The sequence below is a fragment of the Poeciliopsis prolifica genome, unplaced genomic scaffold (assembly GCF_027474105.1).
Source record: "Poeciliopsis prolifica strain line A6 unplaced genomic scaffold, Auburn_PproV2 SCAFFOLD001, whole genome shotgun sequence".
NCBI lineage: Eukaryota > Metazoa > Chordata > Actinopteri > Cyprinodontiformes > Poeciliidae > Poeciliopsis > Poeciliopsis prolifica.
Genome location: NW_026562376.1, coordinates 2,857,330 through 2,882,227, shown reverse-complemented (window position 1 = coordinate 2,882,227; position 24,898 = coordinate 2,857,330). Strand labels below are relative to the sequence as shown.

At 38.6% G+C, this 24,898-nt stretch overlaps 1 protein-coding gene across 3 annotated transcripts in view; it reads right to left on the bottom strand.

Moving 5' to 3' along the window:
* Nucleotides 1–840: 840 nt before the first annotated feature.
* The window catches only part of LOC129373949 (guanine nucleotide-binding protein G(o) subunit alpha), a 92,153-nt gene continuing 68,095 nt past the window's right edge, over nt 841–24,898 (bottom strand). Inside the window, exons 5-8 of one of the 3 annotated variants that reach the window (XM_055052295.1) lie at nt 23,015–23,143; nt 20,670–20,799; nt 13,884–14,037; nt 841–3,498 (exon numbers count right to left, since the gene is read on the bottom strand). In XM_055052295.1, the coding sequence (XP_054908270.1) occupies nt 3,311–3,498; nt 13,884–14,037; nt 20,670–20,799; nt 23,015–23,143 (601 nt within the window). In that variant the 3' untranslated portion in view covers nt 841–3,310. Of the gene's footprint in view, nt 3,499–6,085; nt 6,240–8,039; nt 11,411–13,883; nt 14,038–20,669; nt 20,800–23,014; nt 23,144–24,898 lie in introns of those variants that run through there. The other 2 variants (XM_055052155.1, XM_055052224.1) reach the window with 2 other exon arrangements.

Here is a 24,898-nt window from a genome sequence, read left to right as displayed (position 1 = left end):
TGGCTACTGGAAACACAAGTGTTTTGTTGTTGACTTACCATCCAGAAACCATTTACTGGTCCCAACTCCAGCTGCTTTAACCTGATCGGTTCAGTAAGTTTTATTCTGAATCAGATTTTGATGACTCATATGTTGTTCTTGCTGACGATGCTTTTTTTTCCCCAGCAGAGCTCAAACTTTGTTTCAAACTGGATGCCTTCTTTTTAAACAAGATAAATATTATTAACTGATCTATAATAATTGTCCTACACAAAAATATAACTTCTTCTTTTTAAATATTATAGTTATTGCTAATAAAGTGAACAAGAAATCACATTTTGGGATTTTAGAAAATCAAATAAAAATACTTTTGACTTGTGAAATTAGATCCCGTTTGTCATTCTGGTGCTACTTAAATTTATTCAGTCTTTCACTATTTTTTTGTTTTATATTTGATCAAAAACAAAAGTAAACTGCAGATCTTTATACATGGTGCACGGCTGCATATTAATGGAGATATATTTTGTTATGCATGTTTACAGAGAGTCTCAGGGGTTCACTGTAATTTAACAGAAGTGTAACAAATGGATGAGCAGATATTTGTCCAGAATGGTCTTGTTTTGTTCTTTTCTTTGAGATGAAACGAGAAAAATAATAGTCTTTTAAAAAGTGTTGCTGCCATACCTTCTACAATGATCCACCCTGAAAAAAGAAGGTTTAAGTATTAAATGTTCATGATGGAAACTTTTGATCACATCTGTACATGTAGAACTTTTTAGTCACTTGAAGGTTGAATAGAAAACAAACAGCGATGTGTTTCACTTCTTGCAGCCGAAAGTCAGAAAATCAGAGACAAGAAGGTATTTTTTCTGTAGTCATGAAAACAGTGGCTTTTTAATGTAAACACTACATTCGATTGGTTTTTCCAGCACGGACATCCCACATGAAATAACAACCATTCACTAAAGAAGAGTAGAGGGAGAGAAAGAGAGAAAAAAGCTGCACAGAAAAAAAGCATTCACTGGGTAAAGAACAGAACGTAGGTAAGAAAAAAATAAATCATGAGGATAACAGGAACAGAATGCAAAAATAACAGCTTCATTGTGTCATTATACACAGTATTTTCTTTTTTAAAAACTAGAAATGAAGAAGGCAAGAAAGAGGTTTCTATAGATAGATTGATGAGGGGGAAACATAGATCAGGTATGAATAAATAAATTTCCAAATCTACTCATTGTGTCTGTGTGAGTGTGAGCGAGTGTGTATGTGTGAGGTGAGAACTGTGCTTTTCATTATAGACCTGGAAGGTGTGCACTAAACTGAAAAGAGATAGAGAAGAAGAAGAAGTAGGAGCATGACTTTATACAGCGCCGATGTGTTAACATGCGGCATCCCTAACTAGCGGATGCAGCCAGAAACGTGCTCTCCCCCACAAAAAGAGTGTTTTTCTTTTATCCCCCCAGAAATAATAAAAAATAGATATTGTTATAATATTATATTTAATCGTTCTGAGTCAGGCTAAAGTGAGGAGATGGATCTAATGCAGGGAAACAGGCAGAGGAGGCGGAGCTTGGGCCTGGGGGCAGGGCTTGGGGGCGGGGCACATATCGGAGCGTTACAGCAACACCGGGTTCTCCGTGGTTCCTCGTCAGCTCACCGTCCGACCGGAACCGTCCTCCGAACGTCGGCTCATGTGAAATGGAGAAAGAAAACGTTCCGTAGCTACAAATCACGAGAAATCGTCATGATGCCGGTAAGTGTGGTGGTGAAGGCGGTTTTTCTCTGGGAGATTTTTGCCCTTTGTGTCGCTGCAGGAAAAATCTAAACTTTTCTTCACGTCGAAGCTTCACATGTGAGCTGTTCCTGCTCAGAAACTTCAACTCACATTTTTCTGACATATTCTCATAATTCATCCCTCAACCCCCCATTCAGAAACCAATCAGCTTTCCCCTTCAGTTGCTGCTTCCACATGTTTTTATTTTTTTTTTTTGTTTTTCCATTTAATTTTCACTTTTTATTAAGTGTTTTTTCCCTCGTAAGCAGCTTTATGTTATAAGTTTTAACAATTAACTGGTCTTTTTTATACAAAGTTGAGTAACTCATGCTATTTGTGTTGGGAATGGAAAAGAAGAGAATGAAAAGGACAGGAGGGGGGAAGGGTCAAATCTTGACGCCTGGGCGCCATGCAAGAGTCGACAGCGAGGAAAGAGAGGATGGCGGGCAATTGGTCAATAAATAAATTAATAAATTAATTTGCTTTCTTAAATGGAGAATGTTATTAGGTTATTATGGGGAGGAAGGCAGAGTTTTACCTGCTTCTAAAAGCGCAGCTATCTACAGCGCAGTGCCTCTGTTACACGGCACAGACGATTCAGTCAGTAAGCAAGTTTCCTGTTGGCTCTCGAGCCCGACTGGTCGGCGGCTGGCCAATGACAAAGACCAGATTATGGGAACAGGAAACTGGGGATCCTGGGTGGAAACTGGGTTTTGAATGTGAAGATGTCAAAAGTTACTCAAAAAGAAAAAAGGACATCAAATGTAAACATCAAAAATAATCAAGTCAGTTTTAGCAGATTTTTTTTAACGTTCTTATCCAACTTGTCAGGTGCATTTTAGTGCTGCTCACATATACACATATTTCTGCAAATAAAAAAGTATTAATAATCCGCAAAACAGCCCAAAACAACCAGGATTAAACATGAAGTGCAGGTGAGAAGTGAGAAAAATCAGTGTACAGACTCAATAAATATACACACGATCATCAAAGAAATAAAACAGCATCATCATCGTCAAAGTAACAACACATAAAAAAGTATGCAAGAAAAAAAAAAGTACAGGCTTCGGTTTTGTTAACAAAAAAAAGAAAGAAAAAAATCACACAGTCGACCACTGACAGAGCGGGAACGGAGGCTTTCCTCAACTTTGTTCAAGATGTTTCAAGGCTGCAGGTTTGGGTTTTTTTTCTACTAAAACTAATTTTGTTTGCTTGGCAACAAACCCAAAAAACAAAAAACATCAGGGGGGAATCAGAGCAGAGAGGACACAAGAACCAAAAACATTAGATAGATTTATATATATATTTATATTTATATGCATGTATGCCTATTTTGTTTTTAAATCATCCTCATTATTAATATGTACCTAGTTGGATTTTTTTTTTTGTTTTTCTTTAGAGAATCATCATCATCGCCATCATCATTTCCACAGCAGTGCCAAAGGAACAAGACAGAGGATCAGGAGGAAGAGGAGGAGGACAGGAAGGATGGGAGAAAAGTGGAGGAAGGGTGATGGTGGGTGGAGGGAGGGGGGTCCAGGGTGTGTGTGGGCGCGCTCAGTACAAGCCACACCCTCGGAGGTTGTTGGCGATGATGATATCGGTCACAGCGTCAAACACGACCTGGATGTTCCCCGTATCCGTGGCACAGGTCATGTGACAGTAGATTTCCTTATTTGGAGAGCGGTTCTTGCTCTCGAACTGTGCTTGGATGTAAGCTGCCGCGTCTTCGTAGGTGTTGGGTCCTGAATGAGCAGAAAACAGAGCAGGTTAGGATAAGTCTATGGTCTTTATGAAACATCGTCTTTAAATTTGTTTGCTTAAAAACATTCTGGGATAATAAGATTTTAGTCTGCTCAGTTCTACCCATTTTGAGCTCATTTACGGCCCCTTGTCATTTTAAATCCAAATAAGCTGCTGCTGGCCACGCCCCTCAAATCAACTTAAAAAAAGCTGTACAACTGTACATCTTTGAGAAGCAGAAGTGGAGCCTACTGCACAACCAACATGAATGCAGCAAGTGGTTTCTGGATGAGTCAACAAGTCAACAAAACATTTTGTCTTTTCCAGCAGTCATTGTACAAAGCACAGCAGTAAAACCAGCTCAACAAATGCGGTGGAGCTCTGCTTGGGTTGCTCGGTTGCAGAGCAGTTCCTGCTGATTTGTGATGTTTCATTCTGGGGTTTTTTGAAACCAGACACCAAAAAGCATCAACTTATTTCCAGATTGGTTTGTTTTTAGAAGCGGTAGAAACCCAAAAGAAAGTAAAGCATGCAATATGCATGCATAAAGCATGCAATATGTGAATTTTCCATAATACTTTTCCTTTAAGGATGCAAAGCTGCAAAACCCTCCAAATCCACCCAAGCATTTCTGTCATATTAAATGAAATCAGACAATGTGTTTCCAGTGATGAGAATGAGGAGTGTTCAGACATTTGGCTGGACAGAGAGGGAGAACCAGACGCAGCAAAAAGAAAAGGTGGAACCTGTCAGAAAGGCTGAGTGTGACTATCAGAGCAGCGTGAGAGACGGGTGAGTGTGTGAAGAGGCTTATCATAGCGTACCACGCACGTCTATTCCTTTTATCTGTCACCGCTACATCTGGCTCTCACTTCCACGTCAAGAAGTCTTTCTGCTTCCCTCTGCTGTTTCTGCAGACTCTCACTGTCAACAACTTTCCTCTCCTCCCTGCACTTGATATCATTTCTCCACTTGTGGAAATGCAGTAAAGTAAATCTCCTCTTGAAGTGAGGTTTTATGTTCCTCCAACCATCTCGATCTTCCTCTGTCTGCTGCAGACTAACTTGCAGCTGTAATCATACCGCAAGATTTAAAGTGGCACATTTTTCAGACGGTTTATAATGCAGAGACAGTAAATCCACATCTGAAGGTCTCATGCACAACTAATGCCCTCAATCAGGCAGCTGTTAATCAGAGGACAGACCTGAGGTTTTTAATTTCCAGGAAATCTCACTCAGACAGTAAAGATCAATCATTCGTGCTTTCGTATCCAGTTTTAAATGGAAGCAGGACGTCCACACGGCTCTCTGACAGAACAATCTTAAGGTTAAGGCTTCAGGTCAAGAGTTTGATCTCCAGAGTACGTCCAGCTGGATGAGCTCGTTTGCATTTCTGCCAAAAGCTGTTGGAGAAAATTGATTTTCTGTCCCAACAGGAAATATAAAACCATCACTGGCAGTCAGAACAGCTGAAACATAAAAACAGCTCTGACCAAAGGCAACTCAAAGTTTGTGTTCATCACAGTTTTCAATTGCAAATGAAACTGCAATTTATTTAGCAGTTTTAAGCAGGTATAGATAAAAAAAAGAAAAGTTTGAATCAGAATAAAATTTTGAGAAGTTCTACTGGACCAACACTGCAGATACAGCATGTATTTCTTGGATGAATCACTAAAACGGTGATTTTAGTTAAAAATCATCAATTTCTATTGTAAAACAGAGATCATCATTAAAAAAGTAAATAACTGATCTACATTCCTAAGCCATTCAGACATATTTTTTCTCCTTTGCCAAACTGGGACGATTCTTCCTGAGGTCATTTCACCTCCTGCTGTCTTTAAAATAAATGTGTGAGTGGCGTTTCCAGGGCTGGATAAGCATGAAGCCCTTCTGCCCCCATAAAACCGAATCTGGAAAACAGCTTGTTCCACCAGAGTCTGAAACATAGTCTTGTTTTCTAAAGCAAAAAGAAGACTTTACAAGGTAAATGCTCAGAAAAAGTCCTTCTAACCACACAACAGACAGGATAAAAAACAGATACTAATAATATTGATGAGACCAATTTTAGAATCAAGGACTTGATCGTTTGGGAAGGTAAAAGTGGTGATTAAGGTGCAAAATACCCCCAAAGGTTCTTGTTTCAGATCCCCAACAGGAGATTAGGGATAACCTGGGAATGTGAAGCTTTAATGTTTGCAGCTTCAAACAGCTGACAGCAGAAATTTATGCTTGAAATAAAGATATTGTTTCAACAATTCAAGCCTCGATGTCTCCAGATCAGGAGATAATGAAATGAGTTTCTCATGAAAGAAAGCTTGAGGTCTCATTTTTTTCAGCGGATTAATAGGATAATAAAGCTGCTGCCTCAAGAAAAAAACCCGCAAACAAACAAAAAAACCTTGATCTTGTTTTTTATAATGAGAAAATGGAGCTGTTATTGAAAAAATAATAAGTTTGACAGTTACAATGGAGATTGAAAGATTTCTCAAAAATGCATGAAAGAACCAAGGTAACACTGCAAGTATGTTTTTGATGAAGGAATAACATTATAATAATGTGATGCTGCCTCTTTAAGTGAACCAAATCTCACCTGTGTACTCTGGGAAACAGATGCTGAGTGGAGACTTCTTAATCTTCTCTGCAAACAGATCCTTCTTGTTGAGGAAGAGGATGATGGAGGTGTCGATGAAGAACTTGTTGTTGCAGATGGAGTCAAACAGCATCAAAGACTCGTGCATGCGATTCTGCGGACGAGGAAGGAAAGGAGCGGGGAAACGGTGAGAGGAGCGGGAGCAGACAGGAAAACGGGATGATGAGGACGGATGACAGGAAGATGAGAAAAAAGAGGGAATTATTAAAGTTAATAGCAACTCAACAAAAGTGAAGATTTACACAATAACATGTTACTATTAAAAGTTGAGCGAAAGAGTGATGGGAGAACAAAGAGGGAAACTTTTGTCTAGAATTAATGCTTCAACGTTTTCCTAAGCCTTTATGCTGCTCTCATTTGACTCGCACTCAAACGAGCGGCTGTTTTACTTGTTTACAGAAATCCTTTGTTGATAAATAATTACAGCTGTGGAAAAAAAGACAAACCCAGAAAAAGAAATCGGAGGAAGAGAAGCGAAGAACGAGAGCAACACTAATAAACTTCTTGATATCCAGGAAAAACATTTTAGGAGGGAAAATAATCACACATCTCCGGTTGCTCATGTGGTGCTTTATTATCACTGTCTCATGTATAAATACAATGTTCAATAAATTATCAACAGAGAGGGAGTTACAGCACAAACAGTTTAGCACTTGCACACATACAGTATATACACATCCATCTACAGTTTGTGCAGGTTTGCAGTACCTGGACAGTGTTTACAGTGTTGGTTGGCATGGACACAGAGTTAACTTATGGTAAGAGGAGAGCTGGGTTATGGGTGTGATGAGAAAAGGCACAGTTGATGCTCCGGAGTTCAATCTGCAGCCGGGAGGCTTCCTGCAGGAGAGCGAGCGACTCCTCGGCTTAAGTGCTCATTACGGCAAAGTGGGACTGAAAATCAGAAGACCGCTCATACTGTAAGGACGTGCAAGCAAGGTCACGGTGGGAGCTGCTCTGGAGCTAATAAGGAAAATATTTGGCACTTTGGTTTAGTTCTTCATCTGCAGCACTGAGACACATCAGCAGCTTGTTATGCTGCCGTTGTAGGGCAAAAACAAACAAACAAACACGGCACAAATGCAACCAATTCTCCGTGCTGCAGCCATCCAGCATTTTTTATCTGAATTTAAGATCCACACAGATAAACTACATTACCCACAAATCCCTATTTTATGCAGCCAACACAGATTAGATAAGTACTAATAAAGACCAAGTTTTGGTCTTGGCTGTTTGGCCCCGACACACACATCCACACACTGATTGGCTCATTGTTCTTCTCTCAGGGCTGTTTCCATCCTATCAACCCCTAACTGCTTTAGTGCTACAGTGCGGTACTTTATGTCTAAGAAACAATTGGATGTTCTGGAAGGTCAAGCTGAATGAGCAGATCACACTGTTCAATCAATACAAACACTATAAGTTGCACAGAAATGTTGGCTCTTCACTGTGTATTAAAGAAAAAACTTTCTACATGTTCAGTAATGTATAGATGAGCAAAACTCAAGGCTTGTATTTCTTATAAAGACATACATTTCAGTTATGTTTTTAAAAAAAAACCTGACTAAATAAACCGTAAGAAGAGAACTTCCAAAAGGTTTTACTAATACATTTTTAATTGGAAACTTTGGGATGTTTTGGTCCATTTCCTCATGTAATGTGGCTTTTGGTAAATCTTAAACTGCTTAAGCTGTTGTTGCTAAAGACAGTAAAAGGCATCAGGTCTTGACTTGTCTTTCAGGTTTCATTTTAACATGTCATTTTTTTTCCAATTAAAACAATAGGAAGGCTTTTTTCCAATTAGAAATAGTCATAATAATTACTGAACCTGATTGAAGAGGTAAAACTAACAATGAAAATATCTGAACTTTTGTGAATTCTGACAGGGACATTCAGTACAGCCAGAATCAAGGAGCTGGAGCTCAAACTGATATCGCAAGACTGCCTCACAGCAGAAAGTTCTCACTTTCTGCTGTGAGGCAAATAAAAATGAAGACTTTTATTTTATCACTGTGAACTGGAGCTTACAGAACGTCACGCAAATGGAAAATTCAGCAGGATGTCTTCCTCCAACTGGTGACAGATCTTTCTGTTAGGCACTAGAAACAAAAAACTAACAAAACTAGTAAACTGCGCTCATTTGCTACTATCCTATTTGAAAGCTTTTTCTGGCTTAATTCAGTGAAATTAAAAAACAACCAAAAATTAAGGCAAAATTTAACAAGATCAATGTTTGTTGATGAAAAATGTTGACAGTAAGGTGCATTCTTTGGATTTGGAGACCTAAGAATTTAGTTTTCATTAAAAATAATGAAACAAACAAAAAAGAATATGCAACTTCTGCGGATTTAGATGGAAAGTACCTTCCATATAAAAGGAAGGAGAACTTTATTACTAAATAACTTTAATGCACAGAATTAAGTCATTTTAATTACTTGATTGTGCATTAAAATAAACCAGAATAAACAACAAAAAAATAATAAAAAACAAGAATATAATCATTGTTGCACTACCTATCCTACCAAGAGATTTTAAGGACACATTGCATCATCACTCTTACACAAACGGCAGATTTTCTGTTTGCCAAATCAACCAGAATCCATCTGATGCTTTTAGCTACGAACGATGGGAACATTTTGGCAAAGGAAGGTGTGGCGACATTTTAAAAACCAAAGGGCCGTTCTGTGCGTTCAGTGCCTGTGCTGCTGTGTGAGTTTGTGTTGGCGTAAAGGGTAGACAGGTGCCTTGCGGGTAATTAATCCACAGATACTGACTCCACCATTGCACCCCTGAGCTGATGCTGCCTCCCAACACAACACGTACACACATGTTTGTGAGCTGACCTTTCCTATTCTGTTAAATGACACACACACTATTAACTGTACGCAATCTGCAAACACACAGAAAATCCACAAGCAGAATCATGCACAGCAGGCCGATCAACAGCCTCGGGGAGCGCTCCGTCGCTAATTAGAAAATTTGGCGCAGATGTGGAAAGATGAGCTAATGATGTCATCTACCTGTTTAAAAGTGAGGCAGAGGATGGGAGTGATGAAGCACGAAACACAGCAGTAAATCCACTCACATCAGACACATTTTGTTACTGCAGAGTTTCCATAAAAAAAAAACAATTAAAATTACGTGAATGAGTTTGTTTGTGATAAGTTATTAAAAACATGGCTGCCCCATTATTCTCCAACTACTTCCTGTCGTCTTTTTTTGTGCCAGTGGCAACATCTGATTGTTCGTCATGTGAGTCATGATGCATAAAAAGTTTTCCCATTACAGTTTGGAAAAATAAACCAGTTTTGATCTCCGCTTCATAGCGCCAAATCCTTTCATTGAAAGTTGAGTTTTTGCAGAAGTGGTGTTTTTATTAAAATTTTTTAATTTTGACATCTTGTTTGGTTGATAAAAAGCACGGGTAAATAGACATCAATTGGAATTTTATCACAATAAATGATATGATAAACAGCCACTCCTATCTTACATTAACATGTAATAATCTTCAGTCTGAACCCAAATCCCAGCCATCTACTCGCTCCAGGTTTCAGTCTTCCAAAGCTCAGCTCTGGGTTTTTTCGGCGGACAGTAGGAGTGTTACAGAGAGCAGCCTCAGATAATGGCTGTAGTCTCAGGGCGGGGTGAAATCGATGCATCCATCCAGCCACTATCTGTAGCTGCCTGGCTGAGTCAGCTTTCCTAGCCCTTTGTTTTAAGTGGTTTCATAATGGAGTCGTTCACACTGCAACATGAGGCAATGATGCAACCTCCTCCCAGCTCAGATCCTGTTTTCCTCCATATACATCCTAGTTGTTTACAAATACAAAACAAAAGCACACAATTGATAAATATGTAAAAAGGAATATTAGAGTTGAAAGTATTTACTTTCGGTTAAAACGGGGAGATTTTAAATAATAATGTTCTCTGTTTAAAATAGGGTTGATTCTCAGATCTCTTGCAAGATCCTATGTCTCATATCAGAAGCCAGAGGAAAACTAGTCTAAAATGGTGTTCATTATTTAGAAATGATAAAAAATACTCCATGTCCAGACAGAACATTACTGGTCACCATGCAGAAAACAGTGTAGAGAAACGTGTGACGTTCCTGTTATTCATAGGAGATATGGACAACAGCCACCAACGAACAGCTAAAACATCCCCTGAAATGTTTATAACTCCCTACTTTAAACACTAAATACACCATAATATATATTATCAATCTTTACTAATAATATCAGATGTTTTCATCATTTCCGCTCTCAGGAGTTACAGCTACTCTAGGAAAAATAGGATTGGCTGCTTTGCAAACGATGTCAATGAGCATCACGTTTAGGTATTTTAGCTTCTCAAGCTACATTTTGTTTTGAATAATTTGCAGTCACGTTCCACAAAAAATCTATAAATACAAAGACATAGCTAATGCGGGAGTGTTCAGTTATAACCGCAGACATTAGCTTACGTTTGTCTTCAGAGAGCAGCTAACTGTGGTAGCAAAACAACCCAATTTTCTGGTTGCTATTGTGTTCAGTCACCATGACAAAGATCACAGAGTATTGTGTGTGTGTGATTGATTCAATGAAATGCAAACTCAGCAATGCAAAAAAATCAGGTAATTATAGGAGCTACGAATACACATGCAGCAGCCATGTTGGATTCTGAACGAGGTTGGTGAGGAATCTCGTGATATTTGGCCAAATAGAATGAAGCATTAAGCAATGGAAATTTCTTACAACACTATGTATGCATTAACAAACTTGTTAAGCTTTTCTCACAATTGCCCCTTTACAGAATGAACCAAGACACCATTGTGTGGTATGAAGGCCTGAGACAGAGGGGCTGGGACAGGGAACTGGGGTCAGGTAAGGTCAGAAACATAGCAGTACACAGCGGGAGTGGTTCAGGACTAAACAAGCAGAAATTTCAGCCAACCAACCAACCGAGTTAAATCAAGCTGGACCAACAGTCTGCTCTGTAGTAAAGGAGGACAGCATTTGACCAACTCTCACAGGACGACCAATCGAATTGGCCCAAAACACGTGACATAACAAGGTACCACAGAAGTAAAAGCATCCGGTCAGTACAAGCCGCAGCCCCGCAGGTTGGTGCCTATGATGACGTCTGTGACAGAATCAAAGACGAACTGGATGTTGTTGGTGTCCGTGGCGCAGGTCACGTGAGAATACACCTCCTTGTTGGGCGACTTGTTCTTGCCTTCGTACTGAGACTTGATGTAAGCAATCCCGTCTTCGTAATTATCTGGACCTGGAGATGGGACCCAGAGAGAACAAGAAGCAGGAGTTACGACCAGTTTCACAGATTTTTAATTTGTTCAGTTTTATTTTGTTTTGACTTTTTGTTTGTTTAATTCAGTTAGTTTTAATTGAAACAAACTGAAGTAGTTCAATTAAGTTAGTTTCTAGTTTTTATTAGTTTGGTTTCAGTTTAGTTTATATTACTTTTAGTTATTTCCTACTTTGGTTAATTTTCAGGTGAAGAAGTCAGAAAGGTTGCAGTATTATGTTGTGGTACATCGATAGGGTAATGAGTACGCAACAGAAGATACTGTTTTCATAAAATGTAGTTGAATGCCGTTTTATCCCAACTTTTGCTTTGGCCATTTTTCAGACCAGCCGTCATTTTGTGAACTGGTGTAATCGCCGCCAGGAAGACCAGGAGTGTTGTCATTTCCTGACAATTAACATAAACCACTTGTACGGGGAAAAAAAATCACTTTGAACGACTAATGAATAAATTCAGAAACAAAAAACATTATAATTCCAATTTCAGCTTATTTTCATAATATATGCAGAATATACTTCCAGCTAGTTCCCCCTATTAATTACTGTTTTTCTTTACTTCTGTTAATGAAAATGTTTCAGATTTTATTAGTTTGTTTTGATACTGTGGTTACGACGGGGCTTTTGATGCATTTTTCATCTGAAGCGTTTAGATCTGTGAACTGCCTCCTACTTCCCATTATCCCCGTTTTTTCCTCCATCAGCGCTATTTTGTGATTTTCTTTCTGAAAACCGAACCTCTGACTCTTGAGCTCAGCAAACATTGTGCTGAGGTGTGCTGAGCTCACTGCCAGCGCGCTTTAATAAACGTGATGCCTGGACAACTTTCTGAGACAAACTGCAGCTGTGAGTTTGCTCCAATAAATGGAAAGTGATGGACATTAATACGTCCCGTTGTTGTTGCCGCAGTGCGCCGCTTTCTCCTGGATTACTATGATAAACCAGCAGCTACAGAACAAAACTCTGGCAGTTCTGACAACCTGAAGCTAAAAACACTGGAGTCATTATTTGCACAGTGAGTGTGGTGATAAGTTTGACGCCGGAGCCAAATCCACGGTGGCTCCCTTCAGGTCCAGTTCATAATTAGCTGTTGGGGCGAGCGCCGCCTTCTGCCAGCTCTTGGCTTGCTTTGCTTTATTCTCATGCTCTTAAGACGAGTCTGATCTCAGTGAGTGGAGTCATTTTTGGTCCAAGCGTCGCCGACGTCTCGGTGGCTCTCGGCCATCAGCAGGCGCTGCCTGTCTGCTCCGGCAGGAAGTTGGTTGGAACCGGCGAGTCGGAAGGGATGGAGAGGGGAAGGGACAGCTTTGGAATCCTAATCTCTTCTTTCTCACAGCTCTGCTGCTTTTTGTCTTTCTGGACCCTTTTTTCCCACAGTTTTTTTTCTTCCTGATTTTCCTCCCACTCTCAGGCGATTTCATGTTTAGTTGTTTTGTCTCGTGTTTTCTCTTGTCTCACACACTCAGGCCCTGGCAGTTTGGACCCTGGGAGCCCTGATTTCATCCTCTTCTGCGGTTTTCCTTTTTTTACTCTTGTAGCTCATCCCTCATAGGATTCATAGTCCCCAGTTGATCTGTTTTGGTTGATACCATGAACCTGCAGCTCTGTTGTCTAAAATGTAGCAGAATATTTCCTCCTTTTTGTGTAAAATGGCCACTGTGATTCCTCAACTCTTACTAGTTGTAGAAAAATAAGAAAAATAGAGAATTCTAATTTAATTTCAATATATAAAGGTTTTGCTTTCAGAAAAAATTATATTTAAGTATATTATTTAGCGAAATGTTACTTCTCAGAACATCCTGCTCAAGTAGATTGTTTTTCATTTGGGCTCTTTGTACTTTGAGTCTTAATTTATTATGACTAATGTTGTTGTAAATGTGTGCATGTCATCAAGAAAAATTATTTAAGCATCCAAAAACACATAAATAAATCTGCAAATAAATTGTGGGTAAACTTTTTAAAGTGAACTGAAATATTAAATTAAAATCCATAAAGAAATAAAGGTCTTGTTTCCAGGACGGAGAGCCATCTAGTGGTTCAAACTGAAAACTGCAGGCAACTTAAAAGCTCATTTCTTTAAAAAAATTGGATTTCAGAATAAAATCCAATTTTTAATAACGGGGAACTAATGTCAATAAAAAAAGAAATAATTCACTTGATTAACATATTTTCTTTGTCTTTATAGCAAAGCAATATTGCGAATATGTTATTCCTTTTGTCTTTTATCTTTATCCGTCATCGATTTTTGATTCATATCTGTACACTGAGTGTGTGAAACGGAAGTCAGATTCCTTATTTGAGCTCCGAAACCAACAGATGCTAAGATGGCTCAAAAAATATCCCCAAAAGAAACGTTTTTTTTTTTCGACAAGTTGGTGACTTTCTAATGTTTTAACGAGAAACCAGCATAAAGGGAACCGTCACTGTGAAGGATGTACCGGTGTATTCTGGGAAGCAGATGGTCAGCGGAGACTTGACGATCTTGTTTTCAAACAGGTCCTTCTTGTTAAGGAAGAGGATGATGGAAGTGTCGTTAAACCACTTGTTGTTACAAATTGAGTCGAAGAGCTTCAGCGACTCGTGCATGCGGTTCTGCAGGAGAGAGATCAGAACATGTCAAACGGGACAGAACTCAACGAGAAGAAACTCCAAACTGCAGAATATGATGACGTGTGCAAAGGACACATAATCTGAGCAAAAGGAGGAACTGTGATGAAAACTAAAACCAAAAAGCAGAACAGAAGTTTGGGGGAGTTCCTCGTAAAACCACAGTTTGCGATCTGAGTTTGTGTGTTAACGTTTTATATAAGCATGCAACATTCAGAAATGATAAGTAAGACTCACTGGCAGTGAGCTTAATGAAGCCATGCATGTTGAGATGTTAGCTGTGTGTTAGAGTCTGCTCTAACGGCATCATGTTAAACTAAAACAAACCCTGTGAAGTTTTTCACCAGTAGGGGCGCTACTGAGCAGTTTGATTAAACCTGACTTGTCAACTGAAGACGAATCAGCCCAGTAATTAGTGAAGGGCTTTAAACAATAAAAACTTTTTAAATTTTGTTTATATCAAAACTAGTTACTGGGAGGAAGAAGATGAGTTTCCAGCTTCTGGAAATGTCTTCCCAAAGCTTGAACCTTTGGGAAGGTTAATGCTTTTGGATTATTTTGAAACGCTCCAATTAAAAATGAGAGAGCTGGAAATCCCTTCTTGACTACAAAAACAGTGCAACTTTATAGGAGCCTGAATCTGATTGGGGCTTTGTGTATAATTTTGACCTTCTGTTGTAATAAATCCAACTGGTGGGGCCAGGATATGTTGCCTAATCACATCAATTTGAAACAGGAACAATTTAGTAAATCAAACATCATCATAAAATGACGGTGATGATGAGTGGGTGAAAACATCAAACCAGAACTGTATGTAGTTAAACGATCACAACAATAACTCCACAGGGTTCTAATGTAGAAATAAGTAGAAACATTAAGAGCAGATGTAAAAGCTGCTAAATTAACGTTGCAGCTGCTTTGGTTATGAAGCATCAAATATTGTTTATTACATTAAGCCAGAATACGTGATAATTTTTTCTTTCACAAAATTTCCCATGCTTAATTTGTGTTTTCTGTGAATCATTGCCACCGAATTATTCACATCTCCTCAATCCACAAGAAATGGTGGATTGAGGAGAAAACTAACTAGATGTTTCAGTGGTTATTTATATGACAGGTAATAAAAACAGACAGATTCCTTCAAACTGTGAGCTGAAAGCAGTTTCTCTCTGGTTCTGATCCAACATTAACTTGAGGAGACAGAGATCGATGAGATCCATCGACCAGATTCACGAGAAACGACTGTTAGAGTTTCACCAACGAGGAAAAGGAAGAAGAAAGATCTATTAATAGAGATGCACCTTTTCATTTCCGATACCAATATCTGAGGTTTACCGATCTGGTAAAAGAAAAAAATCAAACAGCTGAATTGACTCAAAACATTTATTTATTTATTTATTTTTTTAAAATGCAGACATATACGTACTAAATTAGGAATTTATTTGATAATTCGGCCCGAGTACAGCTCACTTAAATACACCAACAGCTGCACAAGCTTGGTCAGAAATGTAAAAACAGCTTTAGTTTGTTCGGTCAGTGCAACTAGGAGTAAAACAGCCAATGCAAAATAAATAATGAAGAAACTGAAAAACAACACAATGACCACCTTGGTCAAACGTAAAAATAAACTGCAGCAAATCAACTTTCAAATGGCTCAGAAAGTACAACTAGGAATTGTAAACATAATGTAAAATAAATAATAAACATAGAATTAGGCTGAATAGATCTGCCTTCATGAATCGGGAACATTGTCGCCGATACTCGATCTAGAATGTCTGTCAATATCGGGACCGATACCGATATTAATAAGGGATCGGTGCATCTCTAGCTATAAAACAGAGGAAACAACAAACACAGAGAGGACCTGCTTCCAGCCGCTAAGGTGAGTGTGTCGACCTATTTGGAGGTTTTCATACCTGGCTGTGGGTGGAGCATCTGCATCTGACAGCTGATTGGTTAGAGAGGACAGTCGGTGGCGACAGTGACAAGAGGAGTAGAAGGAGCCAGAGATGCTGCAGGGCGGAGCTTAGAGAAGGAACAGAAAAACGCAAGGGACCCGCCCCCCGCGTCCGCGTCCCCTCCCCTCCTCAACCCGACATGCTAATGCCAACACACATCCGGTGCTGCAGAGAGAGTGTTCACAGGGCAGGAAGGCAGCGTTCACAACCAGCAGTCGTCATTTCAGAGAACACGATGAAGAGGAGCAACGACCAAACACAGTACATGCGCATCTGAAGAAGAAGGAAGGGAGTGACAGAGAGTAAGTGGTGCAGGGCGTGTTTGTACCAACAGACACCGATTGGAAACCAGTCAGAAGCTGGGAGGCGGAGCCTATCAGGAGCTTTTCCTGTTTTTACCAGCAGAGAAAACATAAACCAAGCCGCTCAAAACTTTCCTGGAGCAAAAGGTTTTAATATCTGATGGTAAAACAAAACAAGGATCCTCCAACAACGGAAACATAAAAGAAATTTACAAAATGGATAAGATTCAATTAATTAACATATGAAGAATTTTATAAGTAAGTTTAGATGAAATAAAAAATTTTTGTGATACTGACGTGACCATAAATTTGTTATGAAAGTATTACTGCTTACACTTTAAAAACTATATCGCTTTATGTTATCAAATCTAAAGTTTAATCACTTTTATAACAAATTTATGTCAGATCATAATTTCTTGGTTAATGACAAGTTGTCATAACGAAGACATTTTGAATAATGGGAACTTTGTATTAAAAGTGTCATGATTTACCGAATGACACTTTATGACATGTCATAAATATTCATGAACATGTCATGACAGTGTTATGACATGTTTATGACGGTGTTATGACATGTTTATGACGGTGTTATGACATGTTTATGATGGTGTTATGACAGTCTTATTCACACCCCGTCAAATAAAGTGTTACCCATTTTTGTGAGCAAAACTTTCCACTTAAGAACTTAAGAGTTTTATGGTTTTTAGTGTTTTTCTTTTGCTCTCTGGTAGCAAAGAAACAACATTTTGCAACCAAATTCACTGTTGTTTAAGTCTCATCTAATACAGTAAGGAGGCAAATACTTTTGCTCTGCACAGCAGATGACTAATCCACTAAGTTAATATTCAGCTTGCTTTCCAGTGCTGTGACACACATCAGCTCTGTTACCTGCTACCCACAGGTCCTTTCACAGGTATTTTGACATTATAAAACTACACTCCTCCCTTTTATCAAAGTTCAGCCTGTTTGCATGCAAATGTTCCTTTTATGAGTCCAATTATTGAAATACAGAGACAGGAGGCTCTGTATTTCTCTGCTTCAGCTCATGAAGCAGGTTATATGCGCTGGTGCTAAAATCTAACATTCTGGTTCAAGATTTAAATGGTTTATAGGTTATTACTGTCTTGACATATCGCTTTTAGCTGATCCCAAACTGTTTTGGGAAAGAGAGACTGTTAACCTGAAAAGTTCAGCGTATTGCAATACAATATCAATTCCTTCACATTTTGTCATCGTATGACCAAAAACTACACCAGTAAAACACTGGGTTTTACTGGGAGCTGAAGAGGTGAAAGCCATGTATAAATTCTGATGTAGGAGAAATATTATTAAAATAAAAATCTGAAAAGTCTGCATTTGCATTCAGCTGCATTTACTCTGAAAAAGGAAATGCTGTGCAGCTTAACTAGCAAACAGAATCAGAAATCCAGCTGTCCCATGAAGGCATCATAGTTTACCAGAAGCCATGTGACGGTAAGTTCTCACATCACAAGACCAAAAATCAGCTGTGGCGTTGAAACGAAAACATCAGAGCGCAATTTGCTTCTTCATAAAATATAAACATAGACCAGATTTTAGCGGTTATAGGATTTACTTTTTGTCTTTGGTAAAAGACCACAAACCATTTTTCTTGCAGGCATTAAACTTTTGCATGCTTTTAGGTCGCGTTTACCCAGAATGCCTTGTGCTGTAGTGGTCTCTGGTTCACTTTGTGTTCACATATGTATTCAAATCGCAGCAGAGTTTTTTGTTGGGCTTCAGAGTGTGATTAGCATTCACACTTCACCAAACAAACTGGTCTATTCAGACAAACAGACTGGAGTTGAATTGAAGTGGACTGAACACGGCTGGAAATAAATGCAGACAAAACTTTTCAGAATTTATCTGTTAAAAAAAAAAAAAAAAGGAAACCAAAATAAATAATTTTCAAATCAATATAATTGTCTGGTTGGAAAACACCTGAACCAGAATAACAAAATAAAATCATAAAATCACTGAATAATAGCCAGGAGTGAAGATGGATTCAAATCCATTTTCCGCTGCTTCTTTGCCGCTACAGGCAGATTAGCATCATAAGAAAAGTTGCTTGCTAATTAAAACTCCAGCAGAGCAGTGAGTTTAACAAGCTGCAGGATCGGGTTATGTGTTGCTTCCTCGGTCCAATTACTGGGAGGTCCTTCGCTTTTTCTTCCAAGTTGTGGAAATTTTTGCTGGACTGGAGGCTTTCGGTAGTAAAAACAGAGAGAAGGTTGGAGCCAGGAGGAGAAACATTTGTCTGCTAATTAGAACTCCTACATAATTTGTAGCTTAGCGATAATAAAAATGGATAACAGAAGATCAGGTCTGTACAAAGCATCCCTGGGTTTCTGTGAAAACTTCCCAGTTTTGTCTCACTGCAAGTGCCTCAGTTTACTGATGTCTAACAATTACAGAAACGGCTGTGTTAAATGAGTCACTAAAGTTCCTCCATTTATTTCTTCCATGATGGATTGTTTCTCCCTGTGTGGTTATGAACCAATCCTGGGGATTCTAGTGATGCTGACTGCAGGCGAAGATTCTCTCGTATTCACAACATTGGCTGCATTTCCACTCACCTTAAAATTGTGCAAAATAGGTTTAAAGAAATAAACTGGTTTAATGGAGACACACTAACTTAAGGCAGCTTCTCTGCTGTATCAAAATTGCAGTATTGCAGTCCGTTGCAATATTGCATATTTGTTATCAAAACTGCAACGGAAATTCTTTATGTGCTTCATGAGTCACATGATCAACAGCAAGATGTTGCTATTGGCAGAAAAGCTGAAGGCAACAACAGGAAGTAGAGGGAGGATGATTGAGCTGGATTTTTTAAAATGACTTATTGCATGAACAAACTTATTAAAATGTGATTTTAATCACAAATGTCATCGTTTAATTGTTGAAACAATTTTGTAATTGTTTCAACAATTGCAAAAATGAAAAATTATGAGTAGAAACATAAAAAACTAGTCACATATTATTTGTATTTCCATTAATGGATATTGAGAATCGTATAAATATAACTGGTCCGACACATTGTCTTCCAGGAGTATAAATAGTTATTTTTTTTGTTTTTCACAGCCTTTTGCATCATTTCAGACGTACTAAACGGAGATCTGGGCGGCTTGGCCCATTGACTTTGTCAAAGTATGCAGGTTGTTTAATAAAATATGATCCTGTGTTTGTATGACTTTAAACTTTCGGATGATTTTGTGGGCGTGATTAAGATCATGTGTTTGACCTTAATGAAACCTGATGTATTTGTTGCCATTTCTAAAATGCTCAGACATCCGTTGTTTCCTGTTGTGCATAAATAAAAAAAATTCTGCACAGATTCCTCAGTTTGCTGTTATGATCTAAGAGAATATTTCAAATGTATTGCAAATGAAAAATGTAAAAATATGTGAACATTTTGGATTCAGTTGACCATATCAGAGTGTACAGTGATGTACACGAACTGCGGCCTGATTTAGGATTGAGAATCACTGGGTTAGTGAAAAATGAGGGCACAAACTGGCAAAGAGCTGAAATTATCCTGGGATTTATTGGTCAAATATTATTTCTGAATGCAGACTATGATGCTTTAGGTCAGTAATGACGTATTTCACCTTCAAGATACTCAGCAAATCCAAATGAAGGTAAAAAGGATTTTGAGCGGTGTTTACTCTGTGATCTGATGACTTGTTGCAGCGCTGAATGAACTTTGATCATTTTTCAAAGCTTTCTCTAAATGAAATGCTTATTCCTGAATTCTGCAGACATTTATCCTTTCCTGTCTGAAGCCTTTCCACAGGCCGACTGCTTACTGTCGGCTTACTCAACACTTTCTACGTTTAAAACACACATGGCGTCTATTTTCAGAAACTTTCCCTTCTTCTGGAATAACTGAAAAGTACCAGATGCTCAAATATATATGGATAGAAAATCTGAGTTTTTATCTTAATGTAAATCTTTCAGATAAATTAATTACACAATGTAAAGTTCTATAATATTTATTATACACGTTTATGTAATCCTTAATTTATTTCTGACTTACTGAATAAGTCAAATACAGGAGGATTTTCACATAAGCCTTTTTATTTACCAATAATATTTATATTTTTAAGGTTTGTCACAGATGACAATAAGGCTACATGTCGCTAACATAAAAACATATCAACTATTAGAAATAGTAGAAGTACAAGAAGTTCTGACTTCTCAGGTGTTTAGGCTGTTACAGCTCACTAAGTTACAAACAGCTGTTTGGTCCAAAGGGATTTATTTGACCTCAAACCAGATTTATAAATGATAAAGCAGCTATATATAAATCTATAATGTAAAATGTTGGTCGGGTTCTTACCGTGGTTTCGTCCTCATGCAGAACCTGGTCGTAACCACTCAGAGCCACGCAGAAAATGATGGCCGTCACATCTTCAAAACAGTGGATCCACTTCTTCCTCTCCGACCTCTGACCTCCCACATCAAACAGCCTGCAGGACAGCAGAAACAAACACATACAGCTAAATAAAAGCTTGTGTAGCTGCAACACTGTCTGTCTTCCCATTTTGGCTTCTAAAAACTCAGTTCCACTCTGGAACCTGTTTACACTGATTATTTGTGCTGTAAATACGTTAATGGACTGAAACACCTGAAGGATCTGCTCCAATGTGAACATAAAGTGTCAGGAACATGGAGCTAATTCTCCATTAGCAAGTTGCACATCAACTAAATTCACATGACTGCTGGAGAAGTTGGACAAAACACTAAATTGTTAAACAGCAATTCCAAAAGCAACATTAAGCAAACAAAGTTAAGCTGTCTTAATTTGAATAATGCAGCAGACAGAATTACTGAAACTCAAGTAGAGTAGAGAATAAAAACACAGTTGACCTGTTCATCTGGACAGCTGAGTTTAAAGATTTTTGAGACTTTTGGAGTCTTTGCTCTCGTCTCAGTCAACACTGGAGTTCCAGCATGAAACCCCAACTATTCTGCCTTCATCTCAAGCTGATGGTTAGGCTCAGTATATCTGATGCTTTCACAGTCAGGTGTTCCACATTAAAACATTAAGGGGAGGCACAAACAAGAATCCTTAAAAGCCGAACCATTAAAGGCAACATTAATGGAGGTGTATGCATTTCTTTGAGCCTGAATGCATATATTTGACTGTATGTGGTTAAGAAAAAAAATCTCCTGTAAATTTAAGGCTCTGAACAAAATCGCTGCCATGATTTATTTTCTGCAGAAAGAATTGAATTATAGAGCAATTATAATTTTATTATAACTTTTTTCCCTCATTTTAAATGTTCTTGTAAAACCTGTAAAACAGATACGCATATTTTTATAGGGACTAAAGCTTTGCAGTCCTGCAACTTTGAGCTGGAAAAACCAAAACCTGGTTGGGTTGCTGGTGAATCCAACTATGAAGTGTTTGAACCCAGAGGAAAATGTCTAAACAACAGATGTTATCCATTACGTCATTTTGCCCCAGCAGAAAATCACCCAGCCTCACTGTGTTGTGTTTTTGCGGTGTTGGGAATGAGAGGCCTGAGTCCGGAGAGAAACGGAGCCAGCCATGTGTGTGACGGGTCCCACCCGTTACAGGAACAGAGGAGCCTCCCACTCCCCGCATGACTACCAATAATAGCAGCCCAGCTGGAAATCTGCAGGATGAACCTCAGAGACGCAGCGACGGCGCATCAGTGGAAACCTCCAACCAGCAGCACAAAGATGCTTCTAAGCCTTTCGTGGTAAATCAACTCATCGCATGACAAATTAGAAATGCTCCCCTTTAAAATATTTGAAAAGTCGACATTTTAAGAAATGCTGCAAACATTTGACAACCAGTTTGAAGTTTGCACTACTTGTTAAAGCCCAATGATGATGATGATGATGATGATATTTTGTGAAATGCAATTTTAGTTTGAAAGACTTCATTATCCGTCTTACTTATTGTGGTTTCAGTGTTTTTGTGTCTATTTTGGATATTTAAAGTGTTTTCCAGTGTTAAATATTCTTTAGAAATTAAAATGTATTCTTATTTTTATTATATTAGTTGAAATGGTCTGAAAATCTAAATATCTTTAATCACAATCATTTCTGTATGAAAGAGGATGAAGGCCACTGTAAAAAAAAAGAAAGAAAAAAGAATTTTGACTTTAATTTTCTGCCATAAAAAGTCAAAATTCTGAGATCAAATTCTGAATTTTGAGATTAAAGTCCAAATTTAAGATTAAAGTCCAAATTATGAGGATACATGTCAGAATAATGACATTAATACCATTTTATTGGTCCTAATTCTCTTCCATATTTCAGCAAATATGGAAGAAGATGTGTTATTGTGACTGGCCTCCGTGCATCTTTAACTTCGATTTGTTGATGAAAACAGCAAGAAAGAGACATAATGATGCATCCATCCAGATAAACAATGATCCTTTAACAGTTTACTAACCCGCCACTCTAAATGTTTGAGTTGCTTTAGAGAATATGCAGCCGAATTATGACAAAATCTCATCCTCTCCATTTCTCGCCTGGCCTCTCGCTCCCTCCGCTCCGTGCTCTAATTGAATCTGACCTCGTTAAAGAGCCAGAGAATCATAAATATAGATACTTGTTTAAACCATCGGATCTAATTAATTACAGAGCGGAGTTTCTGTGGTGTGAGTGGAGTGGGGAGCAGGGGGACTTGCTCTGGGCCATCCCAACCTGAAGTGAAGGTTTTTGAAGGTGAAGTGCGTCTCGACGATGCCTGTGGTCTTCACTCGGGTCCGGAGGATGTCCTGCTCTGTGGGCTGGTAGTCGGCCGCACCGATCCGATCTAGGCTGTCGAGGTAGCTGCACACACACACACGCACACACACACAGAGGAAATGTTAAACAGCAGCAGAAGATCAAACTACTCTGAACACAAAACTTACACAAAACACATCCCAAATATTAGGCAAATTCAACATCGACAGACTTTGTTAACACATTATTTTGACTTTATTGTCACATGACTTTATTCTTGTATTACTTGTAATAAGGCTTTACTCTCATCTTTAAAAGAGAAATATTATCGGGTTGACATGAATTCAAAATCTAAATAAATAGAAGCTGTGAAACAAGATGGTGGACGTTTTTACTCTGAGTTGTGGAGACACAATGAGGGCACTGGTGAAAAAAATTCAGATATTCCAAAAATCAAATCTTCAAAAACTATAAAATCAACTCATCGCCCAGCCCAATGTGTACATCATGGTCATTCTGTTGTAACATAAAGCCATAAACTTTTGTGTATTTCAGAGTTCTCTGTAATGTCTCTACATTGTCTTGATCAAAACATATGCAGACTTTCTGAAGCTCTTTGAAAAATGTTCTTTGTTTTTCTACAAATTGTTTTAGTCCAGTCAAAGTCCTTCTAAAAAAAAAAAGATAATATTCAAAATGACTTCATTATGTTCACTGTACAGATGCTGGTCGATCGGATGCAGATAAAACAGAAAGAACGACTCTGGGTGGTCTGACCTACTTTCCATGACATCAGAATGCTGGTGATGAATATTAGTGGCTCAGGTGGTTTATAGGTAACATTACATAACAGTGATAATATCACTCCTACCTACTACATTACTGTCACTGTAAGTGTAGTTAATGTGCTTCTTTCAGAGGTTCTGCAACATGCCGGGAAAATCCTCTCAGTAGTAAAACAGATGGGCTGATCTTACCTGAAAAAGCTTCATCATCTTTATTGTATTTCTCACAAAGGAAAAGCAGTGTTTTTCAAATTTAAAGTGCAAAGCATTATTTATATGTACCGCTCCTGCAGGTGCTGAGCTATCTGAATGTCTAAATTACATCCTTGCCAGTGAGCAAAGTGAGCAGCTGCTTGTTTAGAAGAGAAGAAGAAGAAAGGCAGGGAGGATGAGATGATTCTGTTGACTTGTGCAAAGGCATATCCCTGGAAGTGCACCTTTATTTTTACTGCAAATCAAATGATCCTGAACAGAGGCATGCAGAGAAGCATTCCAGCGGTGCATGGAGTGCTGCTCTCACTTTCGGCTGCAGTAGTAATACCCAGCAGTAGTTTTTCGTCATGCTAACTGCCTGGCGTTGTGTTGTAGTTGTAGCATTACTGCAAGTTTCTGATTCCCCTCAAAAAAACCAAGAAAACATTTTCTGCTGGACTTTCTGGCCTGGCTTTGTTTCTCCGAGTTTAAATAGTGCAGAAGTTTCCTCCCCAAATCAAAGATACACATGGTTCCTGGTCGCTACAGACTTCCTGTATTAAACCTGAACCCTCAATTAGTGGGAACTTGCAGAAGGTTTCTGGTCAAGCGACCAGGAAAAACAGGAGAGGTTTAGTCTGCAGTCATGAACACCTTCAGTCAGACATCGTTCAGTCTGCAGGCCAGCAGCAGCAGTCTGGGTGGTCTGACTGCTTTTAACGCCGCTCAACTCACGCTCATTATTTCTTCATAATTAAGGCAGATTGATGGCTTAATGCATTTTTCCACATTAATCTCCCCCAAATGAATTATTAGGACTGAAAAACTTATTTTGTTTTTCAGGCATTCACCTCATCATAACCTACCATGAATGTTAAGGCTA